The 24,224-nt window shown below is 39.7% G+C and overlaps 3 protein-coding genes across 4 annotated transcripts; 1 reads left to right on the forward strand and 2 right to left on the reverse strand.

Moving 5' to 3' along the window:
• Positions 1–3,669: 3,669 nt before the first annotated feature.
• On the reverse strand, positions 3,670–7,792 carry LOC113035015 (polymeric immunoglobulin receptor-like). 2 transcript variants are annotated; one of them, XM_080287948.1, is made up of 10 exons: positions 7,655–7,792; positions 7,146–7,466; positions 6,691–6,990; positions 6,462–6,522; positions 6,260–6,354; positions 6,105–6,139; positions 5,915–5,971; positions 5,581–5,637; positions 5,356–5,457; positions 3,670–3,810 (listed from the first exon to the last, which is right to left on the reverse strand). In XM_080287948.1, exons 1-9 carry the CDS (start codon positions 7,698–7,700, stop codon positions 5,392–5,394), a joined length of 1,038 nt encoding a protein of 345 aa, XP_080144074.1. In that variant the 5' UTR covers positions 7,701–7,792; the 3' UTR covers positions 3,670–3,810; positions 5,356–5,391. The 2 variants fall into 2 exon arrangements, with proteins under 2 accessions (XP_080144074.1, XP_080144075.1); XM_080287949.1 differs by lacking the exon at positions 3,670–3,810 and adding an exon at positions 4,327–4,474.
• A 2,115-nt stretch (positions 7,793–9,907) lies between these two features.
• LOC113035268 (polymeric immunoglobulin receptor-like) lies at positions 9,908–13,152 on the reverse strand. Its single transcript, XM_026190725.2, has 9 exons — positions 13,075–13,152; positions 12,457–12,777; positions 11,937–12,236; positions 11,733–11,802; positions 11,517–11,611; positions 11,383–11,417; positions 11,222–11,278; positions 11,032–11,106; positions 9,908–10,862 (listed from the first exon to the last, which is right to left on the reverse strand). Exons 1-9 carry the CDS (start codon positions 13,118–13,120, stop codon positions 10,809–10,811), a joined length of 1,053 nt encoding a protein of 350 aa, XP_026046510.2. The 5' UTR covers positions 13,121–13,152; the 3' UTR covers positions 9,908–10,808.
• Positions 13,153–16,936: 3,784 nt separating this feature from the next.
• polh (polymerase (DNA directed), eta) lies at positions 16,937–21,780 on the forward strand. Its single transcript, XM_026191046.2, has 10 exons — positions 16,937–17,225; positions 18,356–18,490; positions 18,675–18,907; positions 19,037–19,215; positions 19,296–19,399; positions 19,493–19,612; positions 19,856–19,979; positions 20,050–20,115; positions 20,251–20,423; positions 20,544–21,780. The coding sequence occupies exons 1-10, from the start codon at positions 17,089–17,091 to the stop codon at positions 21,484–21,486; spliced, it is 2,214 nt and encodes a 737-aa protein (XP_026046831.2). The 5' UTR covers positions 16,937–17,088; the 3' UTR covers positions 21,487–21,780.
• The last annotated feature ends 2,444 nt before the right edge of the window (positions 21,781–24,224 follow it).

Here is a 24,224-nt window from a genome sequence, read left to right on the forward strand (position 1 = left end):
TGGTGAACAGTAGTACCAGTAACACCTCGTAACCAGGTCTCATAATGTGGTGGATTTTTGTATGACATGTATACCTATATACACTATATATCTGCATTGAACATATACTGTAACTTTGTATGTAGAGTCTTAGGCACGAGATGTTTTTCCTTGACACGCACCCACGCACAATAAACGTTTTTCATGCAGCACATTCAAAAACATGTCTCTTAGAAAATAGTAACATGGTAACAGAGATACTGAAAACAACATCATGAAATCACTGTAAAGATTATGTGATCAAGTACACACACACACACGAACACACAATATATATTAACCCACACTGGAGTGTTTATCACTATATAAAGCATTTAACCCATATATTTGATGTAGTTAGGTGAAGTATTATACACATGTATATCGTAAGATTATCACAAGAAACTATGCTATTTGCTGTACTAATGTGTGACCTTTGACTATTGTTGTGGAAAATTTAACAATAACCTGCAACACAACCAGTGAGCTTGATTTGAATTGGGTTTAATAAACACATTGCAGTGTGGAGAGAACATCCCAGTGAAACACCAGGACCATCTCTGAATTGTGGCCACCGCCCTTACATCTTATATACGCAGACACAGACACTCTTAAACAAAGAACATTCCACAGCAGATCAATTATTAGCAGATCCTTAACTGTTCAGTGTAAGAAAAGCTCCGACCAACCGTCACCTCATCTGCAACAGGATGTCCAGAGTCCTCAAGAGGAAAATGAGTCTGCTGTGAAGGTGCAATAAAACTTGGGCCCCACTTATGATCACATTCCACATGCAAACAAACTGGTGACAGGAGTACTCTTACTATACTAAAGTGATATAGTTGAAATATGTGATTAATACATGAGAAAAGAAATCTGCCACCACACTATGTTTTGACCTACTGTCAGAAGACAAAGCAAATGGTTAAACTTGGGCTATGTTCACACTGCAGGCGAAAGCGCATCAAATCCGATTTTTTTGACCCTATGCGACCCATATCCGATCATGGTATGACAGTGTGAACGGCACAAATCCGATATTTTCAAATCCGATCTGGGTCACTTTCGTATGTGGTACATATCCGATGTTTCAGAAAGCGACTGCTGTGTGAATGGTCATGTCGCATTAAATCCGTCTTTTACGTCACCGACACAAGACAGACGCCAATTATCAGCGCCCGAGACGACATCGCGAACGCTTCCTAGCCATCCGGTGAAACTGCTGGGAAGACAACGTTGGAGAAACGTTAACATTTTATTTGTACATAATCTGCAGATTCTGACAGAAATCTGCAGCTATCCTTTGAAGCACCGCTCCTCTCTAAAACAGCAATAAGGATAATTATTAGGTTATTTACATTATTATGTAAATAACAAAATAACTTAAAGCAAAAATTGGGAAACGTAAAGTCCGAAGTCTTTATATTAAGGGCCATCAGTCAAACAATATTGTTTGCTCTGGGTCTAAACAGAGCGCGTTGTGTGTGACGTCTTCTTTTGCGCATGCGGGCCGCTCTGAGCGTTCACACTAGAGCGCGTTTGCTGTCGCATTTTATTTGTAGTGTGAACGAGCAGACAAAAAAAATCGGATTTGATCAAAAAATCGGAATTGAGCATTAAGACCTGCAGTGTGAACGTAGCCTAAGGGTGCCCCTCTGGGAAATGGCCCTGACCCATACTTGACCCTGCACCTACTGTTTTTGGCCGCATGGGAAACTTACTCAGCAGCAGGAGGTGGGACTACTGGCACCTTTAAAAGAGGACCTGGGAAAACCCTCTGAGCTTTTTTTACTGCTATCTGTCTGGTGGGGTTGGTCCCAATCTGCATGCGCTTAAACCTGTACACCCTGGGGTTTTGCTTTGCTTGCTTTCTGCTATTTAATTCTCAGGTAAAATGTTTGTATGTATTTTTCCTCCTGTTCATATGATGCAGTGTATTAAACTGTTCCAAGAATACTACTCTTTTCCCACAGAATCATTTTCAATGCATTGATTTCAATTGGATCTAAAAAAAAAAAAAAAAAAAAAGCTGGACCTCCAAATCGCTGGTGAAGATAAGGTTATCATGATGGCTTCAAAATTTGCGACCACAACAGTCACAGAAGGCTGCTGCTGGAGCACCAGCTGTAGAGAAGTGAGAAAGAGATGAAGGAAGATGAAATCAAAGAGTAAGAGTATAGATGGAGGAACATAAATAGGATATGAGAGATTCAAGGATTTGGGTTAAATGAATGGCTACTTTGAGCATGAGCCACTGCTAACAGCTAAAGTGTAATTTTTAATTGTCACATGCTGCAATGCAACTAAGAAATAAATAACAGCAACTGTACCAACCTGATTAAAACCTGTCAAACAAAATGAAATGCATAGATATATGTATCTTCTCCCAAAGTCAAAAACCAACAGACTTAAAAACTCCTTTGTCCCACACGCCATCAGACTGTTTAACTCCTCACTGGAGGGGAGAGGGAGGAGAAACAGGGGGACAAGGGAGGGCGGGAACAACTGAGTTGTAGGTGCTTTTCTACACTGTGCAATATTTGCAATATTTGTTTTTTGTTTTGTCTTTTTTCTTATATTTGACTGTGCAATAATCACTGTGCAATATACTTACTCAAATGAGCAATCCTATATATCCATATTGTATTTTCCGTATCTATATATGTGTATATATGGTGTATTTATGCTTATATCCTTACTCTCATTCCCCTTAATGTATCTGTAACATGCAACTTCTTTCGGTGCTTTGCTACTGGATTTCCCAGAGGAACCCACCCGAGGGATTAATAAAGTTTCATCTAATCTAATCTAATCTAATCTAATATGTAGATATATGGCCCACTAGCCATATTGAATTTTTGTCCCCGTCCAGCCCTGAGTCATACGGTAACAAACTGAGGGGACTGCACTTCCAGAAGGGAACATTGCAGACATTGAGGTTAGCTAGGTGGAATCTCACAGGCAAATGGGAACCATGAAGAAGTTACTAGGAAAGCCACAACCACCAAATACCTCCAGAGGGTAAGGCAAGTCTTGAGGACTCAGCTGAATGGGAAGAACAAAATCCTGGGCTATCAACACCTGCACCCTGCCAGTCATCAAATAGCCTGCTGGGTTAATAAGCTGGCCAAAGGAGAAGTTAGATGCCACTGACTCTGTCCTATGCACGGAGGGTTTTAGTCCAAGATGTAGCACCCTGAGACTGTAGGCTAAGTGGAGAAGGAGGCTGAGGATTAGTGTGTGTCAGAATCGTGTCCAGGATGAAACAAAGATGCAGTACCAATTTAGTGAGGTCTTTAGAATGACTCATTACACACATATTTATGTTTAAAAAAAATTTACATAAAGGCAGACTGCATGCTTAATCTTTCCAAATAGTATATAATTCCACTCTCATTCAACAAAGACAAAATGTTTGATATACACTGAGAGTTCTCACACAACCTGATGATAGAGGTCAGGATTACCCATTATTGTTGATGCTTGCAATGCTTCTTTATTACAAAAAATAACAAAAAAACAAGATTAATGTCAACAATCTTGATAAAAGAGCAAACAGATCAACACTTCTTTGACTCACTTTGCAAATATGCAGGAATATAGTTCTTAAACAGCAGTTAAAAACAAAAAATCATATAACAAGCTGATGAGAGCAGATAACACATTACAGCACTTGTCTGACAAAGACTCCAGTAATACAGGTACACAAAATGCAAAAGGTTATAACATTTAAATATTTCAGTGGAGAGTAGCTAATGTGCTATATGTAACTTCTGTGCCTTTTCCTTCACCCTGTTGAGAAACAAAATTGACAGTTAAGCAACTATAAGAGCTTCGACTCTTCTGGGATGTTCTTTCAACAAGGTTTAAGAGTGTGTTTATAGCAGACAGAAAACTAACTGAATAGCAGGAAACAATCTCCATAAATCTAAACACACAACATACACAACACACACACACACACACACACACACACACACACACACACACACACACACAAAGGAACAGGTTATACAAAGCAAAACAGGAAGTGACAAGACAAGACACCCTATACGCCTCAGTTCTCAGCAATCTTGCTCTGTAACTTTACATGTACTGCCAATACATTGTTGAGATTCTGTGGTTCCAAAATGTTTCCAGGTTGCAATAACATAACTTAGAGTTGATTGTGGAAGAAATTTCACAAACTGACTTGTTGCAACAGTCCCATCCTATTACTATACCATTACTGGACCAGTTCAGTGAGCTCTTTGGAGAATGCAAATCTGTAGCCATACTGCATGGCTAGGTGACTGATCTGCTGACAGTAAAAAAAAAAAAAAAACACTGTATCCTGCAAAAACACCAGTAAAAGGTAGATATAAAGAGACAGAAAGGCCAAAAGTTCTAATATTTAAAGATTTCAGTAGTGATTGGCTAATGTGCTGCATGTAACTTCTGTGTCTTTTGCCTCACCCTGAGAACAGAGAACAGAAACAAATATGACGATTAGAAAGAAAAAGCAAAGACCAAGGTGACCAAATTTAAAGCGAATCATGTCTTATGAGGATAATGAGCTAAATTATTTGAAAAGAGAGAAACAGTATGTGAGAAATCATGTGTGTTGGTTTCAGGTCTTTAAATATTTACCCTCTTGTTTCTTTATGGTAACAACTGAACAAACAAAAGGAGTGGAAACAGAACACTTTACAGTCGTGTCATTCTTTAAGAAAAAAAAGTTAAAGTCTGCTTATACTCAAATACAAATGTATAGTTGTAGTATGTTAGGGTTAGTCAAAGGAGCTTGCAAAGAAAAGCGTCTGGACTTCTTTAAGTTGCTTGAAGACGTTTCACCTCTCATCCGAGAAGCTTCTTCAGTTCTAAGGTCAAATGGTGGAGAGTTCCAGTGGGAGTAACCCCCCACAGAGGGACAAAAGAACCCCCTGATGATCCTCTAATCGCCTGAGCCAAGGTGTGAAACTGAGTGTGGGTTCCAATCAGCCAGAGTTTCGGGTGTGTTCATTGTGAAACCTGGCCCCACCTTATCATGCGAATTCCTGAGGTCAGATGGCCCAGGATGTGAGTGGGCGTTAAGGCGTCTGGGAAGGGATCTCAAAACTGGATTATAGATGGCAGAGAGTTGGTGTCGTAAACCCCCGCCTCTGTTCACAGATGATCACTCACAGTGGACATAGATGGACTCTCCACCATTTGACCTTAGAACTGAAGAAGCTTCTCGGATGAGAGGTGAAACGTCTTCAAGCAACTTAAAGAAGTCCAGACGCTTTTCTTTGCAAGCTCCTTTGACTACGATGACCTGGATGACTGAGAACCTTCACAGACACATGTTAGGGTTACCTCGGGTGATTTTCTTCTAATCAGAATCAGAATACTTTATTGATCCCTGGGGGTAACAACTGAACTGTACATGACTTCCCCATCACTTTCAGGAAGTGACATCTGGGGGAAAACAAAAGGAGTGGAAACAGAACACTTTACAGTCGTGTCATTCTTTAAGAAAAAAAAAGTTAAAGTCTGCTTATACTCAAATACAAATGTATAGTTGTAGTATGTTAGGGTTACCTCGGGTGATTTTCTTCTAATGTTTCCCACATTGGTGTATATTACTTCCTGGTCCACCTGTGTAGGATAAACAAAATGTAATTTAGAGAAAGACTGAAAGGTGTCAGCCTGGTTACTCCAAACTCTTTCCATACAGAGCTTTAAAGGAGAGTTGAATCTGTTCTTCTGGACGTAGAACAGATTAACTTTTTGGATTTCGTTCTATGGATGATTGAGCATGCATGAAGACAATACTGGAAGATTAATTTGATCAATTAGACATTTTACTTTCCAATGTCAGTATATTCACTGAAAATCCTAGACTTGATTTCTTGATAGGACAGCTGTTGTTTACCTTGCCTAAGTGTTTTTTCTTGGGTCTAACTTCAGCGTATGCTACCTCCACTCCGGCCTGCATTGGAAAACAGAAAATAATTAGAACATCTGCAAAACTGTACTTATAAAAGTTTTCCCTATCAATTAATTTAGCTATTCTTGTAGAATCATGTACCAAGCTCACAGAGAAATAAATCAATATAACTCACCATTGCTGTGGCTGATGAGTCTGCTTTTCTCTGCTCTAGAGAAAAAACAAAGCACCTGTTACAGACTCTGTGTTAACAATGCAAAATAGCCAACAATAATGCATAAATTCAAGTAAATACTGTTTGGATTTAAATCAAAGTTTAACAAGACTTACTGTTTCTCAGTATCAACCAGATGAACAACACCACAATTACAATAAAGATCAACACACTCAGAGGGATGATGAGGATCTTGAGGTCAAATGAAGCTCTGCAACATGCAGTTTGAGAACACATAATTAAGTTTAGCATAAAAGGTTTTTAGTCAAAATAACAGTTTTGTCGCTAAATCTACTGCAAATACAAAAGATATCTGACCTTTGTTGTCCATTTTTAAATGTGGTAATTGTTCTATCTCCAGTACAAGTATGGGCAGTAGCTATAATTCAACAAAACAACAGTCAGTACTAGAGTACTGTAACAATGATTGTCCTAATATCTCTGAGAGTACTAACATTTATAAATGGATGGATTTCATACACGTAACAATGATTGTGCTAATATCTCTTGTGCACATGTCAAGTTCATAATTACTTGCAGTACTCACTGGTGATTGGTTTCTCAGTAACAGTTAAATATACTGGTATCTGAATGTCCCCTTTAGCACACCAATACCAGCCACTGTCCTCTGACTGTAGTCCACTCATTGTCACTGTGAAAACATTTGGTTCGCTCATATAAGTGGTCACTGTTGTTCCATCTATGGATCCAGATGATCCTGTCACACAGTTCCTGCCCAGCCTGCACCACTTCATTTCTCCAGAGTTACTGTGGTGACATCTGATAGTTGTGCTTTCTCCAATGTATCCTGTAATCATCTGATGATCCACATAGAGACTGGGGGTCCCTTCAAGGACAAACATTAAAATAAATTACTGTAATGAGTGGATAGAAGGACAAAAATACAGATTTGAAAAACCATTGGCAATTTAGATTTCACGTCTATTTCTATTAACTTTTAATAACAACCACTTTAAAATGTTAACAAAGATGGAACCTCACCACTGGTAACTGACAGTTGAAAATGCTTTCCATAATCCAGTCCATTATTAATCTCCACCACACACCAGTAATCAGTGTTTTCATTTGTCAGATTGTTTATAGTTACAGTAAAAAAAAATTGGTTTTTATCATCAGAGATTGAATATTTTCCTGAAGGGTCTGCTGTGTTTGTTTTTACTACATCGTTGCAGGATCTCCATTTAGCTCCTTCACACAAGTACTTCACATGGTTTCTGTATTTGGACTCATAGAGACATGGGATGGAGATAGATTTCCCACTTTTCACTGATACTTTACTGACTGTAGTTATGCTGTGAACTCCTGCAAAGAAACAAATGCACATTTTAATAGAATAGTTCTGTTGATTATCTACATGTTTTCAGAATTAAATGTTTTGCTAATAAAATAAAATCTCTTTTGGTAAGTTATTACAAATTACAAATTAATACTATTGGAAATTGAAAATCAACAGAGATGCTAAGCAATTTTTAAAAGCCCCTGCCACATACCTGTTAGTCCAGTGATGATATAAATAATCCTGAGACAGAGAGCCATATTGATAAGTGAGCAGACAAAATCGTATGAACTGTTGCACTTGAAAACTCCAAGTGCAACACTTCCTATTTTTCAACTCCACTGCAGTTGCAATCACTCTTCCTCCTATGTAAAACACACGAAAGTGAGCTGACAAAGGACCAGCCCCTCCCCTATCTTCACTGTGCGCTTATGCACGTTGTAGGAAAACTTTAGTTTGGAAGAAGTGGTGAAAAGGTGGAGCTTGAAAACTGAGAGAAAACAACAAAAAGCAAGCTAGTAATAGTGTGTCAAATTTACCGACTTGTTAGCTGTGGGGCTTTAGTACCAGTAACAACTCGTAACCAGGCCTCACAGTCTCAGGAGGCTACTGGTGGAGCACCAGCTGTAGATAAGTGAGGAAGAGACAAAGTAAAATTATAGAGTATAGATGGAGGAACATAAATAGGATATGAGAGATTCAAGGATTTGGGTTAAATAATTGGCTACTTTAACCATGAGCCACTGCTAACAGCTAAAGTGTAGCTTTAAATTTTGACGTTCTGCAATGCAACAAAGAAATAAATAACAGCAATTGTACCAAACTGATTAAAAACTGTCAAACAAAATGAAATGCATAGATATATGTATAATATATAGATATATGGCACACCGGCCATATTGACTTTTTGTCCCCGTCCAGCCCTGAGGGGACTGCACTATCAGAAGGCAACACTGCAGACCTTGAGAATAACTAAGGCTACGTTCACACTGCAGATGAAAGTGCATCATATCTGACTTTTTTGACCCTTTGTGACACATATCCGATCATGGTATGACAGTGTGAACAGTACAAATCCAATATTTTCAAATCCGACCTGGGCCACTTTCGTATGTGGTACTGAATCCGATACATATCTGATGTTTTAGACAGCGACTGCTGTTTGAATGGTCAAGTCGGATTAAATCCGTCTTTTACGTCACTGACACAAGACAGACGCCAATTATCAGCACCGAAGAAGCGCTGGAGAAGCGTCCGAGAAGACATCGTGAACGCTTCCTAGCCATCCCGTGTAGATGTTAGTGAAACTGTTGGGAAGACGCTGGAGAAACGTGAAGATTTTATTTGTACTGTATAATCTGCTGATTCTGACAGAAATCTGCAACTAGCCTTTGAAGCACCGCTCCTCTCTAAAACAGCAATAAGGATAATTATTAGGCCATATGTAAATAACAAAATAATTTTATAACTTAAAGCAAAATTGGAAAATGTAAAGTCTGAAAAAAGTCTTTATATTAAGGGCCATCAGTCAAACAATACTGTTTGGTCTGGGTCTAAACAGAGCGCGTTGTGTGTGACGTCTTCTTTTGCGCATGCGGGCCGCTTTGAGGGTTCACACTAGAGCGTGTTTGCTGTCAAATTTTATTTGTAGTGTGAACAAGCAGAAAAAAATTTAATTTGAGCATTAAGGCCTGCAGTGTGAACGTAGCCTGAGTACGGTGGAATCTCACAGGCAAATGGGAACCATGAAGATGTTACTAAGAAGGCCGCAACCACCAAATACCTCCAGAGTGTAAGTCAAGTCCTGAGGACTCAGCTGAATGGAAAGAACAAATCCTGGGTTATTAATACCTACACCATGCTAGTCATCAAATACCCTGCTGGGTTAATAAGCTGGGCAAAGGAGAAGTTAGATGCCACTAACTCTGTCCTATGCATGGAGGGTTTTAGTCCCAAATATAGCACCCTCAGACTGTAGGCTAAGTGGAAGGAAAGAGGCTGAGGATGTGTGTGTCAGAACCGTGTCCAGGATGAAACAACAAATATCCATGATTGCATCAGGAAGATGGCCACAACTGTTCTAACTTACAGCTGATTCTGAAATGTCTAGGAAATTTAACAAAGTGACTTGTTGCAGTGGTGGCGTCCTATTACAATACCACTGCAGTACCGATTTAGTGAGCTCTTTAGAATGACTCATTACACACATATTTATGTTTAAAAAATGTACGTAAAGGCAGACTGCATGCTTAATCGTTCCAAATAGTATATCATTCCACTCTCATTCAACAAAGATGATAGAAGTCAGGATTAGCCATTATTGTTGATGCTTGCAATGCTTCTTTATTACAATAAAAAACAAGAATAATGTCACTGATCTCTATAAAAGAGCAAACAGATCAATGCTTCTTTGACTCCCTTTGCAAATATACAGGAATATACTTTAGGAATATAGTTGATTGATTGATTGATTGATTGATTGGTAATTTATTTCAACATGTGAACAATATACAAGTACATTTAGAAAAGAAATAAGAGAGAAAAAAATACTATACAAATTACATACAAAAAAACATTCTGATTAATTTACATGTTGAAAGGGAGTGGGAAGAAGTATACACTTATTTAATCCCACCCCTGTCCCATAAATTATCAGTGAATATTTAGTCAGCTTCCTTACTGATATAATTTGTAATAAAAATAGTGAACAGATTTCTGATATACTATATACTATAATATCACATCATGAATTTTTTGTTTGTTTGTTTTTAAATAGAGACATTCACTTAATTTAAATATTTTCCTTTTCTTTATAGATCGAGAAGATCATATTTTTATAACTCTTTTTGAACAGTTTTATGTTTGGACATGGACATATGCTTTAATTCCATATTCAGTTTGTTCCATAGTTTCACTCCTTGAACAGAAACACAAAAGCCTTTTCTTGTAGTACGTATCTTCATTGTTTTGAAGTTACAAAAACCCCTTAAATTATAACTTCCTTCTTTCAAAAAAAACATACTCTGAATATTACCTGGCAGTTCTTTATTTTTTGCTTTGAATAGAATTTGTGCTGTTTGGAATTTCACTATATCGTCAATTTTCAATATTTCAGACTGCAAAAATAGTGAGTTTGTATGTTCCCTATAACCTGCATTGTGGATGATTCGAATTGCTTTCTTTTGAAGAGTAAAAAGTGAATGTAATTTGGTTTTATAGTTAATGCCCCAGACCTCTGCACAATAGCTTAAGTATGGTGAAACCAGTGAACAGTAGAGAATATGAAGTGATGTTCTGTCGAATACCTGTTTTGTTAAACAACAGTTAAACGTGACAAAAAAGTTGCCAAGTTATAATATTTAAATATTTCAGTGGAGAGTAGCTAATGTGCTGTATGTAACTTCTGTGCCTTTTTCTTCACCCTGTTGGAGAACAGAAACAAAAATGACAGTTAGGGGGGGGGGGGGGGGGGGGAGCAGAATGTGACCAAATTCCAAGTGACACACAAAATACCAGGACACCAACATTTTAAATGAAGGAAACACAGGAAGTGGGAAACAGGATGCGGTTGCTATCATGTTTAATATTTACCATTTTGATACTTTGATTCTTTATGGTCACAACCGAACTGTATGTGATTTCCCCATCACCTTCTGTAAATGACCCCTGGGAATGAACAAAAATAGAAAGCCAACACTTTACAGTTCCAACATGCTTTAAAAAAAAAAAGTCTACTTATATTCTTAAATATAAATGTTTAGCTGTGGTATGTTAGGGCTACCTCAGCTGTTTTTCTTCCCACATTTCTTACACTGGCGTATGTCACTTCCTCATCAATCTGTGTAGAATGAGCAAAATGTAATTTACAGAAAGACTTAACGCTGTCAGACTGGTGTCACACAGAACTCTTTGCATATAGACCTGTCACACAGGATCTCTTACCTTTGCTGTGGGAGTTGATTCTGCTTTTCTCAGCTCTAGTAAAAGATAACTGCTGTTACTGACCGTGTAACAATGCACAATATTCAAAACTTTAATTGCATTTTAAATGTTTCAATGATTTCAATAACACTTACTTTGTCTCATTATAAACCAGATAAGAAAAGCTACAATTACAACCACGACCAGCAGGCTCAGAGGAATGATGAGGATCTTTAGGTCAAACGGAACTCTGCAAAATGTATAATTTAGTTTAGCTTAACAAGGATCAATGACATGCATAAAGGAATTTTTGACAGTTTCCCTTACAAGAACAGTTCATTAAATACTGCACATAAAACTGAAAAACAAACCTTTCTTGTTTGTCTTCAAATGTGTGAATTGTTCCATTTCCAGTAACGTGAGCAACAGTAGAGGCAGTGGCTATAATTAAATATACATAAATAATTACTAGAGCACTATGACAATCATTATCCTAATATCTCTTAGAGTACTAACATTTAAAAATGGATAGAATTGATATATATGTGGAGTTTATGATAGCTTGCTGTACTCACTGGTGATTGGTTTCTCAGTAACAGTTAAATATACTGGTATCTGAATGTCCCCTTCAGCACACCAATACCAGCCACTGTCCTCTGACTGTAGTCCACTCATTGTCACTGTGAAAACATTTGGTTCGCTCATATAAGTGGTCACTGTTGTTCCATCTATGGATCCAGATGATCCTGTCACACAGTTCCTGCCCAGCCGGCACCACTTCATTTCTCCAGAGTAACTGTGATGACATCTGATAGTTGTGCTTTCTCCAATATATCCTGTAATCCTCTGATGATTCACATGGAGACTGGGGGTCCCTTAAAGTTCACAAAAAATACAATACATACAAAAACCCTTCAAAATTCATTGGTAATTCAGACTTAAGATATCTTCTCTTATTGACGTTTAACAACAAATGAGAGCACATTCAGTCTCTTTTAGTAAAAATAAAAACATATTTGTTGTTTTTTTTTTGTTAGAAATCGTGACAAGAAATCCTGGAAACAATGTAAAATATGTACAAAGATGTGCACTTACCACTGGTAACTGACAGTTTAAAATATTTTCGATAATCTGCTCCATTATTAATCTCCACCACACACCAGTAGTCAGTGTTTTCATAGGCCAGCTGGTTTATAGTCACAGTGAAAATTTGCTGTTTTTTGTCATCAGAGATTGAATATTTTCCTGAAGGGTCTGCTGTGTTTGTTTTTACTACATCACTGCAGGAGTTCCAATAATATCCTTCACACAAGTACTTCACATGGTATTTGTATTGGGACTCATAGAGACATGGGATGGAGATAGATTTCCCAGTTTTCACTGAGACTTTACTGACTGTAGTTATGCTGTGAACTCCTGCAGAGAACAAATAAAGTATTACATTATTTCGTTTGCTTAAAAGGTTTTTTCTTTTTGGCTTATATTTTGTACATGAACAGAACAAATAAAGCACTTTAGTGGAATAATTCCATTGATCGGCTAGACGCTTTTAAAAATCTTCATTTTTCCTTATTAGATAATGTCTTCAAAAAACTCAATAAAATAAAAACAATTACAAGGCTATTACAAATATATTTTTGTTATTGGAACTTTTATAATCAGCATAAAAATTAATAAACAAGCTAAAGGACTTTAAAAGCCTCCCCCTCATACCTGTTAGTCCAGTCAACATATAAATAATCCTGGCATAGACAGCCATATCGATAAATGAACAGAAAAAACAGTGTGAGTGCCACTTCCTTTTTTTCATCCTTATATGCATCTGTCACTGCCGTTTCTGTTATTCTTCCTCATATGTAAATCAGTAATTTTACATAAGTTGGCTCACAAAATAAAGAGTGTATGTAGTAAACAGTAATACATCCAACATCTGTCAAGCTGGTGGCTTTTCAAAACCCATCATTCTTAGCAACATATAGAAAATTGAAAAAGAAAATAGAACAGAGAAAACTAAAATATAAAAATGTAGTCAAAACAGGAAAGTGAAAGGGTTTCATTGTGCAAATTAAATACTGTTCTACATTGTGCAAGGTCATCTTCTCTGAGCGGGTGTCAGTTCTTTGGTAACGTGAGTGACATTTCTGTGGTTTCTGACAACTTTTCCTGTTACTCTGACTCAGTGTCTGGTAAAGCCACAATGTGCTTCTCAGTGTCAAAATTTAAACCAAACAGTGCAGATGTGATTAAAGTGCACATTCTGAACTTTAATTCATAATCATTAACATACATTTTAGTTCCACCATATATCAATTACAACACTTGCCACCTCATTTTAGGGCACAACAGTGCTTGGGACAAAGTAATGGTAGGTACATGAATGCAGTCATGTTTAATACTTTGTTGCATATCCCTTGCATGCAGTGCCAGCTGTCATAGATGCTCACCACCTTTTTGATGTTTATCTATCAGGTGACTAACCTTTTGGGGCTTGAGAAAGTTTTGTGTTGCCTTAGCAGTAAGTTATCTTGTTGCAGGATGAAGAGTTATTCAATGAGTTTGCAGGCATTTACTGGAACATGAGCAGATGTTTCCATCTTCCTCAGAATTCATTCTGCAACTTCCATCAGCCATCAGCAGTTACATCATCAATGAAGATAAGTTAGTTAATACCTGTAGCAGCCATATATGCCAAAGCCATAAAATACTAAACTATAATGTTACGGGCCCCAGGAATGGTGCCACAATAACAAAGATGAAACTTACTTCTCTATACCGTGTGCAACTTCCATCTATTTCACAACTCATTAAGAGTCACATATTAAACAGCTTCATACTTTTGCAAAAACCTCAATTATACTTAAGCAATAAAACATGTTTGTATCAAAAACTTTATATAAAATAGTGTGCGGGAGTGCCAACCTTCATAATGAAAAGAAAACAAATCTATACGCATGACCTTCCTGCAAGACAATGCTCTGGGCGTAAACGACCCACAATACCAAAACATTACCGTGACGTTTCTGGTAGCGGCCTGCGCAGCCTGACCCCGCTGTCTCAGACTGACGGAGGTCCACGCGGGGCTGCTCGTACTGTTACAAATACAGTCATGCTTCTTTACAACTTAGCATGGAGATGAAACCTTGCTTTTTTTTGTGTGTGTGTCCCGTTTGGATCTTTAGCCATAAGAATTGTTGTCTTAAGGCCAACAAAGAAGCCAAGCGGATTTATTTTACCAAGTGGATCATCATGGCCTTGCCATATTGGTCCATTTGATTGACCTTTATTATAATTATGAATTTATTTTATTTTCAGTTGCTACAAACGGGACAGACATGACTGGGGGATAGGACAGGGAGAAAGAATGAAAGAAAGAGAGGGAGAGAAAGAAAACCAAAGGGGAGAAAAGACGGTGAGAAGGGGGGGAAGAAAAAAAACAAACAAACAAAAAGAAACAAAACACCTGGGTCACCTGTATGGAGAAAAAAAAACAGAAGAGAAAGCAAACAACAAAGAGCAACGTAATAAAAAAAACGGCACCATCACAATAAACTAGCTAGCAGTAGATATCAGTAGATACTAAATAATAAACGATATTGTGCAGCACGCAAGATAGACAGCGCACAATGTGCTTTGAGGCAGCAGCCAAGAAAGCTGTAGTCCGCGTCTGTGAATACCCGTGTGTACACCTGTGTGCATACCTGTGTGGATCAGCATGCTTGCATTCCAAAGGTTTCTCCATGTAACGATCTGCTAGGGAGTGTGCACAGCCCCGTCCTCCAGGGTATGAAGCAGGTATGGAGGAGATCAAAACTCCAGACATCCAGAGGCCCCCAGAACACAAGAGACCAAGGAAGACCAACAGAGGGGCAGCCACGCCACTGTCCCATTAAGTGCAGGGGAGAGTCCCAGATGAGGGCTCACTCAGCAGCCGCGGAGCAGAAGCCAGGGGGAGTTGCAGTGACTCGCCCGTGAGCTCCGCCGGCAGCCAGCCGTGCCTGAGTGACCGAGCCCCAGGCCTAGAGGCCGGGGGCACCCCACCTCCGAAGTGGCCCGAGCGAGCCCCAGGCTCCAGGCCCCGATAAGCGGCCGCCAAGGAGTGAGCCGGTGTGTACCTGGACGCCCATCCCCGGACACAAAGAACCACCAATGCACCGACGTCTGAGGGAGTCCGCCACTGGCAGGGGAAGTGGTGGTGGGTGGAGATAGGCCTCCAAACCTTGGAGGGCCTGAGATGTCCCCGGAGAGGTGGCGTCTGATACCCAACCTGACATATAGACACAGACATACAGGCACACACAGACACAAACATCCATTCCCACCCTCATGCTCTCATATGCACTTACTCCACACTCAACCAACGTGGAGACAGACATAAAGAGACGCTGTACACATGATCACACTCCCCAAGCGTACTCTACGAACTGGGTCTAGGTACCCTTGCCCCTGGAGGGGGGAACTGCACCCAGACCCAGGTGGTGTTACCCTTTTCCCTGCGGTGGGGAGAGGCAGACCACCCCGACTCCGCAGCAGCAGGGAGGCCCCACACTCCAGACCGCAGTCGGACGGCCAACTTCTCCTCCTAGCCCCCCCCCCCCCCCCGCTCCAGCAGGCCGCAGAGAACGGGGGTGAGAGAAGACTCCAAACCTCCCTCCACCCACTCATTGTAGTGTTGATGCATGTGTGTTCTAAGGTGCATTTAAAACCCAGGAGGGCATGGAGCTACCTGCCAGAGAGCAGCAGGTAAGCGCATAGTCCCTCCTGCTAGCCCTCAATGTCTACGTGTATTCAAAATTGAGAGGTGGGCAACGACGCCAGGGGTGAGGTGTACACCCTGATGGTAATTTGGACTCCGTATATCGTGCCCACCCCCAAGATCCTATATGTATGTGTAATGAGAGTGTGAGTAATGTGAATGTCTAAGTTGTGGGAAGTAGCATTTCAAGTGGGAGAAACGTTTTTTTACTTATCCAATTGACTTTTTCAGTCTCAGGTGACCGCTAGTTTCCCCAACCTTATAAACAGTAGATTTGCATAATGACTGACGAAACGATGTGAGGTCAGTTTCATGCTGTTTTTAATATGCTACTTCAGCTGAAACTGAAGTAGTAATTCGGATGAGTGACGAAAACGTTTCTCCCACAGAACACAATTTACTTTTTGGGATTTTCATTTGGAGTAATCAGGAAATGAAGGCAGATGATCCGATGTGATGGTCACTAAAGGGAGAAGGCGAAAAAGGAAGACTTCAGCTTTTAAAATATTTCAGAATGACACTATTAATATATTGCATTTTCCATATTTTGCAAGTGTCACTAACTATCACCAAATGCCCTTCCGCCCTTAATATATTATGGATGCCCTTGTATACAGCCCCACAGTGTTTCTTGTAACTTATACATTGTGTATATAGTGTTTTTATATTGTTGTTTTGAATCTGGTCACTTTCTTGCACCTTTGTGGTCTTGGTAGCTAATTTCGATGTGCAGGCAACTGTAGAATGACATAAGTTCTGGTTTTCTTCAGTGATGACGATATTACCAAGGGACTTCTTCGTCGACTGTTGATGACGTATTTATGTAACCCTCGAAATGCAAAGCGATCGATGTGTATTTTGGCGGTCCGTTCAAGTCCACCGAACTTTCAGTTCTGATGACAGCTGTGAATTAACAGCCCCGCCAAGAAGCGGACACATATCTTAGCACCACCGACAGATTTTCATCGTTAATAATGGAGTACGGGAAGGAGAGGGTGGTGGCGTTGGTAGACATGGACTGCTTTTACGTGCAGGTGGAGCAGAGGCTGAATCCAGCTCTGAGGAATACTCCCTGTGTGGTGGCCCAGTACAAGACGTGGAAAGGAGGCAGGTGAGTTTCTGACACAGAGATACCGTTTTTGTGATCGACGCAATTGAAACACCTAGCCGTGACACAAAACCTGGGTCTGTGGGTGACTTAGGTTCCTAAAGCTAAAGTTACGAAAGTTTTCTTTTTCTGGTGTGCCTTACGTACATCCTGTTCGTACTCGTGTAAATCGAGTTAAAAGGTTGATGAAAAAGCCAAAGGTTGCTCTAGTGGACTGATATCTGGTGACTGTGGAAGTCATTCGAGTGCAGTGAACTCACTGGCATGTTCAAGGAACCAGTTTGAGATGATTTGAGGTTTGTGACGTGGTGTGTTATCCCGCTGGAAGCACCCATCAGAACATGGTTATACTGTAGTCATAAAGGGATGGACATGGTAGGCCGTGCTGTTTAAACGATGCTCAGTTTGTACTAAGGGGCACAAACTCTGCTAAAAAAAATATCCCCCACAACCTTACACCACCACCACCAACCTGAATCACATCAGACCAGGCAACACTGTCCTATTAGTCATTTCTTGTCTAATTTTGGTGAGCCCATGTGAACTGTAGCTTTAGTTTCCTGTTTTTTAGCTGACAGAAGTGGCACCTGCTGTGGTCTTACGTGGCTGTAGCCCATCTGCTTCAAGGTTCATCGTTTTTTGTGTTTAAAAATGTTGTTTTTTTTGCATAACTTAGTTGAGTGGTTATTTGAATTTGAGTTCCTGTTGCCTTCCTATCAGCGTGAAGCCATTTTCTTTGACCTCTTAGTTGCACAAGGCACTTTCACCCAGAAAACTGCAGCTTTATTTTCTCTTTTTTCAGACCATTCTCTGTAAACCATATAGTTGGTGTTAGGGGAGAAAATGCCAGTAGAGCAGCAGATTTTGAAATAATGAAATACTCTGTAAAACAGAATGTTGACTAGATTACAGAGAATTTAAACATTCCCCTCTCTCTTTGTAACCCACTGGTGAATTCGTTCCCACGACTGCGTGTGTTCAGTTGCATTGACCATTTGAATTGATGTCTCTGTGTTGGCAACTCACCCGCCCTCATGTCCCACAAATAACCGCTTAGACATCCTTCTAAAATGTTTTCACACTTTATGATTTTTTTTTTTTGTGATCTTTGACTAAATGTTATTGTTTCTTAGTATTATAGCTGTGAGCTACGAGGCCAGGGCTCATGGTGTCGCCAGGAACATGTGGGTGGATGATGCAAAAAAACTGTGCCCAGACCTCCAGGTGGCACGAGTGCGTGAGTCTCATGGCAAGGCTGACTTGACAAAGTAAGTGCTGCTGCTGATGTACATCCCCAGAGACTTCCTCTTTTTAATTGGATCAACATTAAATCTTTGGATCAACACTCGATCAACATTGTCTTTAATTAAATTTACGATTATTTTTTGAATTGTCTTAAATCCTTATGGCCAAAGCTGTACTGCAAATATCTTCTTTCTGTCCCCTTTGTAGTTACAGAGAGGCGAGTGTGGAGGTGATTGAGGTCATGTCTCGCTTTGCTGTGATTGAGAGAGCTAGCATTGATGAGGCCTACATGGATTTGACTGCTGCTGTCCAGCAGCGACTGAAAAATATGACTGACAAACAAATCGAAACTTCACTCTTGAGAACTACCTACATCCAGGGGTACCCACAAAGTTCACCTGCAGCTGAAGACTCTGCAGAGGACACTGTGTTGGATAAAGGTAGGCTGTAAGCTAACTTCAGTTACCCAATGAGTTGTTTCTGCAGTTGACACAGAAAGCTGTCGAAGAATAACAGCTAAAAAACTCTGGCAGGCTTTATCCTCCTAACAACATCATGTTTGTGCTCAGAGGAACAGCGATCCAGAGGTCTCCAGCAGTGGCTGGAATCTTTAACGTTCCCGTCAGTGGGTGAGCAGAACTCTGCAGAACTGCAGCTAACTGTTGGAGCACTGATTGTTGAGGAAATGAGAGCAGCTGTGGAGAAACACACAGGTTTCAGTTGTTCTGCAGGAATATCACACAATAAGGTAGGATAAACTCCTATTTAATAGTCTCAGACCGGTAACTGTGTTTGCAGAGATAATCATTTACCGCTCACCTTTCCAAGGTATTGGCTAAACTAGCCTGTGGTCTGAACAAGCCCAACAGACAAACTGTTCTTCCTCTGGACTCTGTGACAGAACTTTTCAGCAGTCTCCCCATTGGCAAGATGTAAGTTTAGTTATGTCATCGCTTACATTGACAGAGTGGCAGCAAAAACTTAAAATTAAACCCTGTCCTCTTGTATTATTTATTTCCCTGCAGCCGTAACCTGGGGGGTAAGCTGGGAACTTCAATCACAGAAACTCTGGGAATAGAGAACATGGGCGATCTCACTCGCTTCTCTAAGGCTCAGTTGGAGCAGCACTTTGGAGAAAAAACAGGGTGAGAGAGCCAGAAATGCCTTCAAACACTATCATTTTGATAATGGTGACATAACTTGCTTAAGAAAGTAATCACATGGTGTTATTAAAATAATAACAAGTAGTTTTGCACTTTTAAACTTCCTTAAACATTTCTGAACTTCTGTACTTGAACTTCTGCTTCAGAAAAGAAACTTTGTAATTTTGGAAACCCTTCTGCACTACAGGGACGTTAAACTTTATCCTGCTTCCTTGTTTAATGTAGTCAGTGGCTGTACGACTTGTGCCGGGGGATTGATTTTGAAGCTGTGAAACCAAGACAGCTTCCAAAGTCCATTGGCTGCAGTAAAAACTTTCCTGGGAAGACATCGCTGGCTACTAAAGAACAGGTAGAGCCAATGTTTCTGTGCTCTTTCAGTGTGTTCCACAAGCATTTTTAAAGTATTTGTATTTGTGCAGGTACAGTACTGGCTTCATCAACTGGCTCTTGAGTTAGAGGAGAGGCTGACCAAGGACAGAGAAGTGGTAAGACACAATACTTGGTTGTGTAATTTAGTTCTTTTCCCTCATTAAACCATATTTTTTTCAGTTGGGTTTCACATTAGTGCCAAATCCCGTAAATGCAACTATTTTCAGCTCAGTTCCTTTAATTTCTTATAGAACGGTCGTGTGGCTAAAATGCTGACAGTTGGTGTACGTCAGCTTGGCGACAAGAGGATGAGCAGCTTCTCTAGATGTTGTGCTTTAGTGCGCTACGAGGCGACCAAAATATCCAGCGACACCTTTGCCATTATCAAGAGTCTGAACACAGCAGGAAACCATCAGGCTGCATGGTAATTAGAACAGGATACTGCAGAGGGTTTAAAGTAATTTGCCAAAGGGATGTTCTGTGATTTTTATTTATTTATTTTTTTAAATTTTTTAATTTAAACTGTCTTCCATCATGTCCCCAGGACTCCACCCCTCAGCATGTTATACCTCTCAGCTAGTAAATTCAGCGATGTTTCATCAGCGGGGGGGATCGCTGGCTTTCTTTCCAGTGATAGCACTTCAACGCAGCCACCCCGTGAACCAAAAAATGTCTCCCCGTGTAAACAAACCGGCTCCATCCAGTCCTTTTTTCAAAAGGCAGTTGAGAAACAAAAACAGAAGGTTAGAAAGGAGGATGATGATGATGATGATGAAGAGGATTCTGGTACACACAGCAATGAAGGTCACCCAGCTTCCTCGCTTCACAATACTTCTGTTTCTGTTAGTCAGTTGAAGTCAGACGCTGTCTGTCCTGCTTCCTCTTTTACACCTGTTTCTCAGTCCAAAATTGGTTCATCCAGCCCCCACCCAGGCATTTCCTCTTTCTTTCACAAGAAGACCATTGAAAAAAGCCTCCAGGTTTCAGGGTCAGCACTGAACAAGCCTGAAAACGGACAAATGCCAGGTCCCGTTGATGAGGAAGACACCAAAGACATTGTTGTTGTGGCATCAGGCTTGGAGTCAAAACTTAGCTCAGAGAATGCATCTCATGAGTCGGCAAGTGAGGAGTTAAGGAATGAACTGGACATTAATGTGGAGTCAAATCACCCTCCTCCCACTGTGGCCAGTGAAGATCTGATGAGCTGTGAACGCTGTGGTCAGGAGGTGTTAGCGTGGGAAATGCCAGAACACAATGACTATCATTTTGCTCTGGACCTCCAGCAGTCCTTCTCTTCAGGCACATCAACCATCACTTCCTCTTCTTCTTCCGGTACCGCTATGAATCCTCTCAGAGCAGCAGCAGACACAGCCCACTCCTCTCGGGGCAAGACTAAAACAAGAGGCCAGTCGGGACCAGCACCAAAAAGACCCCGCTCCCAAAGTGCAAGCACGGGCACTCTGGATTCATTCTTCAAGAAAAACTGAAGATCTAATGCAGAACCGCAGTTTTAAATTAAACTCAAACGTAGTTCTGATTATGTACGTTTTAAAAAATGTTTGTTTACAAAGCCATATCCTAAACAGTACATTAAGACTTTTCTGCTTTCAATGTTGAAGTTGGGTGATGATAACAATGTGTATAAAAAAAAAAATCAAAAAATCTTATTTATTTGATTTATTTAATTTACTTTTTAATGATAAATAAAAAGACAATATTATTAAGAGACATTTTTTTTTAAAGCAGAGTGTATTAAAGATTCTTTTTACTCATCCTAGTAACATGCAGTATGCTGTAGTACTTTGACTTACCAGCAGATGACACTAGTTAGTTGAATGTAGAGCAGAAATCCTCACTCGATCAACAGTATGAAGTGTTCTAGTAAGAGAGAGGGGCACATGATTGTGATTTGTAAGACAAGAAGGTAGTATTTGAAATACTCTTGGTGTCAATGAGTTTTCCAAACACAACTAAGTACATTTACATAGAAGACTCAGATTCACATAGGAAACCACACACCCTTGTGAGCAAGCCTTTTAGGTTTCTATAAGAACAAATGTGACAAAAGTAGCCCTGAACTTGTCATCCTTTATCACAAGGATATTGCTAACTTCACAAATGTAAATTTATATTGCCATGGCCGAGCTCACAGCCTACATCATGGACTGGTACAAGATGAGCTGATAACTCATAAAATAATGTAGCGGAGGGCAGATTGAAATGTTATAAAAGATCAATCAGGTCAATAATGTAGCAGCTCCTCTGGCTCAAAATCCATTACAATTCACAGGTTATTGCCTGTGAAATGACACATCTGACCCTGACCCGGAGCAGAATTTGGTTGAAGATCTATTAGATGATTATTGTGTCTGAGTTATTGTAAAATCTGAACAATAGCCTCAGAGGAAGGATTATTGTTCAGTATGGACAGATGCCTGACTGTGACATAAGCTCATTGGCCCTTCAGCTGGATGAGCTAATAAGTATCAGCTGGATTAATTGAATTAAAGCAAAGGGTGTGTGTGATTTTGGTGTCACTGTAAAAAACAAAACAAAAAACCCCCAATAAACAAATATTTCCATAATAACTTTTAATGATATTATAATTCAAGCAATGTTTAAGGCTTTGGCTCACAATGGAGGCCATTTCCACTCGTTAAGTCTAATCAACCCAAATCAGGTGAGTAATATAAAGTGTTATAAAAAAAAAAGTAAAAACATAAATACACTAAGTGTGTGGTAGTTCATGGTTCTGTGTGTCTGTGGTTGTCCAGGTAGGGAGCTGACGTATAACGTCAGAGGGCCTGTCAGTTGCCAAATTACAGTTTTTGTATTATTGTATTAGAATTTTTTTCCCTGTTGCAGCTTTAATGGCATAAATTACAGACAACCCAATGGCTTGTTCAACCTTTGACATGATTGCCACTCCAAAGAGTGCAATTGCAGCATAAATAGATGAGTCATCCTCTTCATGTTTTCTGCAGTGGTGAACTTATTGTCCTGTAGAGCCATTGACAGACCTGAATGGCTAAATTATGCTTGCACTTTCTTGCATCAGCTGGAGAGCAGGATAGGAGGAGCCAAACCAGGGAAAAAAAACTATTGTGAAGGAAGTCATGATCTATTCACATAGGATATATCGTTTAAAACACTGCAATGTCACATTTTACTTTGAAAAAACACTGTTAAACAGCTGCTAAAGTGACAATAAAACTTTTATTCATGTACATCATAATACACGAATTGGATCTGTACATAAATATTGCATTTCACCCAGAAAATGATCAAAATACACGTTGAATTAAAAGGAAAACTGACTTCAAAGGATTTCAAAAGAGTGAAAATAAGCTGGTGTTAAGAAGAAGACTGAAAAATCTTTGAATGAATTGTAAAATCCAGAACTACTACAAATCTATAAAAATCTTCCGAGATGCGGTAAAACAAATTTTAACACCTGAACTCTTTATAAATGCTATAAAATATTTTGGTTGAAATGCATTCTTAGCTTACCTGTCTTTGCTTGCACACACACACACACACACACACACTGTGCATCAATGATGTCGGTGCAAAAAAACAATACAAACTTTGAATGCGCGTATAAGTCACGTCAACATGCAATAGAAAGACAGATGGTGAGGCCAACAGCAGGCGTGAACAGAGCAGTAATTAACGTTCACTTATTACATTTTTTTCCTCTAAATATCAAAAGTTTTCCAATAGCACCAACTTCATTTTTTTTACTAAGTTATAAAACAATGGGCTGTAATGGAAGGCTTCTTGAATAGGAGTTCCATTAGGCACTATGCTAAACCCCTTCGAGTTTGTGACATCAGTAACTTAAGTGAAGAGTACATCAAGTACCTTTAACATAATTGCTCTTAAATAAAGCTGCATCAGTAGGCAGTTCCACATACTAATGTGTAATCACACGCATCGCTTTGGGAGAATCTGGAGTATCTGTTTTTCATCAGTTCTCCTTTCGACCCAAATTAGCAACAACGTCCCACTGGAGTCGTTCTGTGAAAGTGGAATGCTGTCTAATACAATATCTACACTGACCTGAGTAACTAAAGCACTTGAAAGACAGGCAGCAAGATCATTATCATCTTACCGCCCTATTGTGAGGCAGTACTTGTGAATTAAAGAAAAAATAGTTCTCACTGATAAATGTGACAGTTAAAAAGTGATTGCCAATGTGAGTTATCCTGGCAGACTGACATAC

The sequence above is a fragment of the Astatotilapia calliptera genome, chromosome 13 (genome assembly GCF_964374335.1).
Source record: "Astatotilapia calliptera chromosome 13, fAstCal68.1, whole genome shotgun sequence".
Lineage (NCBI taxonomy): Eukaryota > Metazoa > Chordata > Actinopteri > Cichliformes > Cichlidae > Astatotilapia > Astatotilapia calliptera.

Excerpts from the sequence above, each read along its gene's own strand:
- LOC113035015 (XM_080287948.1), bottom strand. The coding sequence starts at position 7,700 with ATGGCTCTCTGTCTCAGGATTATTTATATCATCACTGGACTAACAG. Across the intron at positions 6,523-6,690 it reads TACTGAGAAACCAATCACCA|CTACTGCCCATACTTGTACT; the intron begins GTGAGTACTGCA and ends GTTGAATTATAG. Across the intron at positions 5,458-5,580 it reads TTAGAAGAAAATCACCCGAG|ATGTCACTTCCTGAAAGTGA; the intron begins GTAACCCTAACA and ends GTTTTCCCCCAG.
- LOC113035268 (XM_026190725.2), bottom strand. The coding sequence starts at position 13,120 with ATGGCTGTCTATGCCAGGATTATTTATATGTTGACTGGACTAACAG. Across the intron at positions 12,237-12,456 it reads TAAACTGTCAGTTACCAGTG|GGACCCCCAGTCTCCATGTG; the intron begins GTAAGTGCACAT and ends GTGAACTTTAAG. Across the intron at positions 11,418-11,516 it reads CTGGTTTATAATGAGACAAA|AGCTGAGAAAAGCAGAATCA; the intron begins GTAAGTGTTATT and ends ATCTTTTACTAG.
- polh (XM_026191046.2), top strand. The coding sequence starts at position 17,089 with ATGGAGTACGGGAAGGAGAGGGTGGTGGCGTTGGTAGACATGGACTGC. Across the intron at positions 19,613-19,855 it reads CACTTTGGAGAAAAAACAGG|TCAGTGGCTGTACGACTTGT; the intron begins GTGAGAGAGCCA and ends TGTTTAATGTAG. Across the intron at positions 20,116-20,250 it reads TGACCAAGGACAGAGAAGTG|AACGGTCGTGTGGCTAAAAT; the intron begins GTAAGACACAAT and ends AATTTCTTATAG.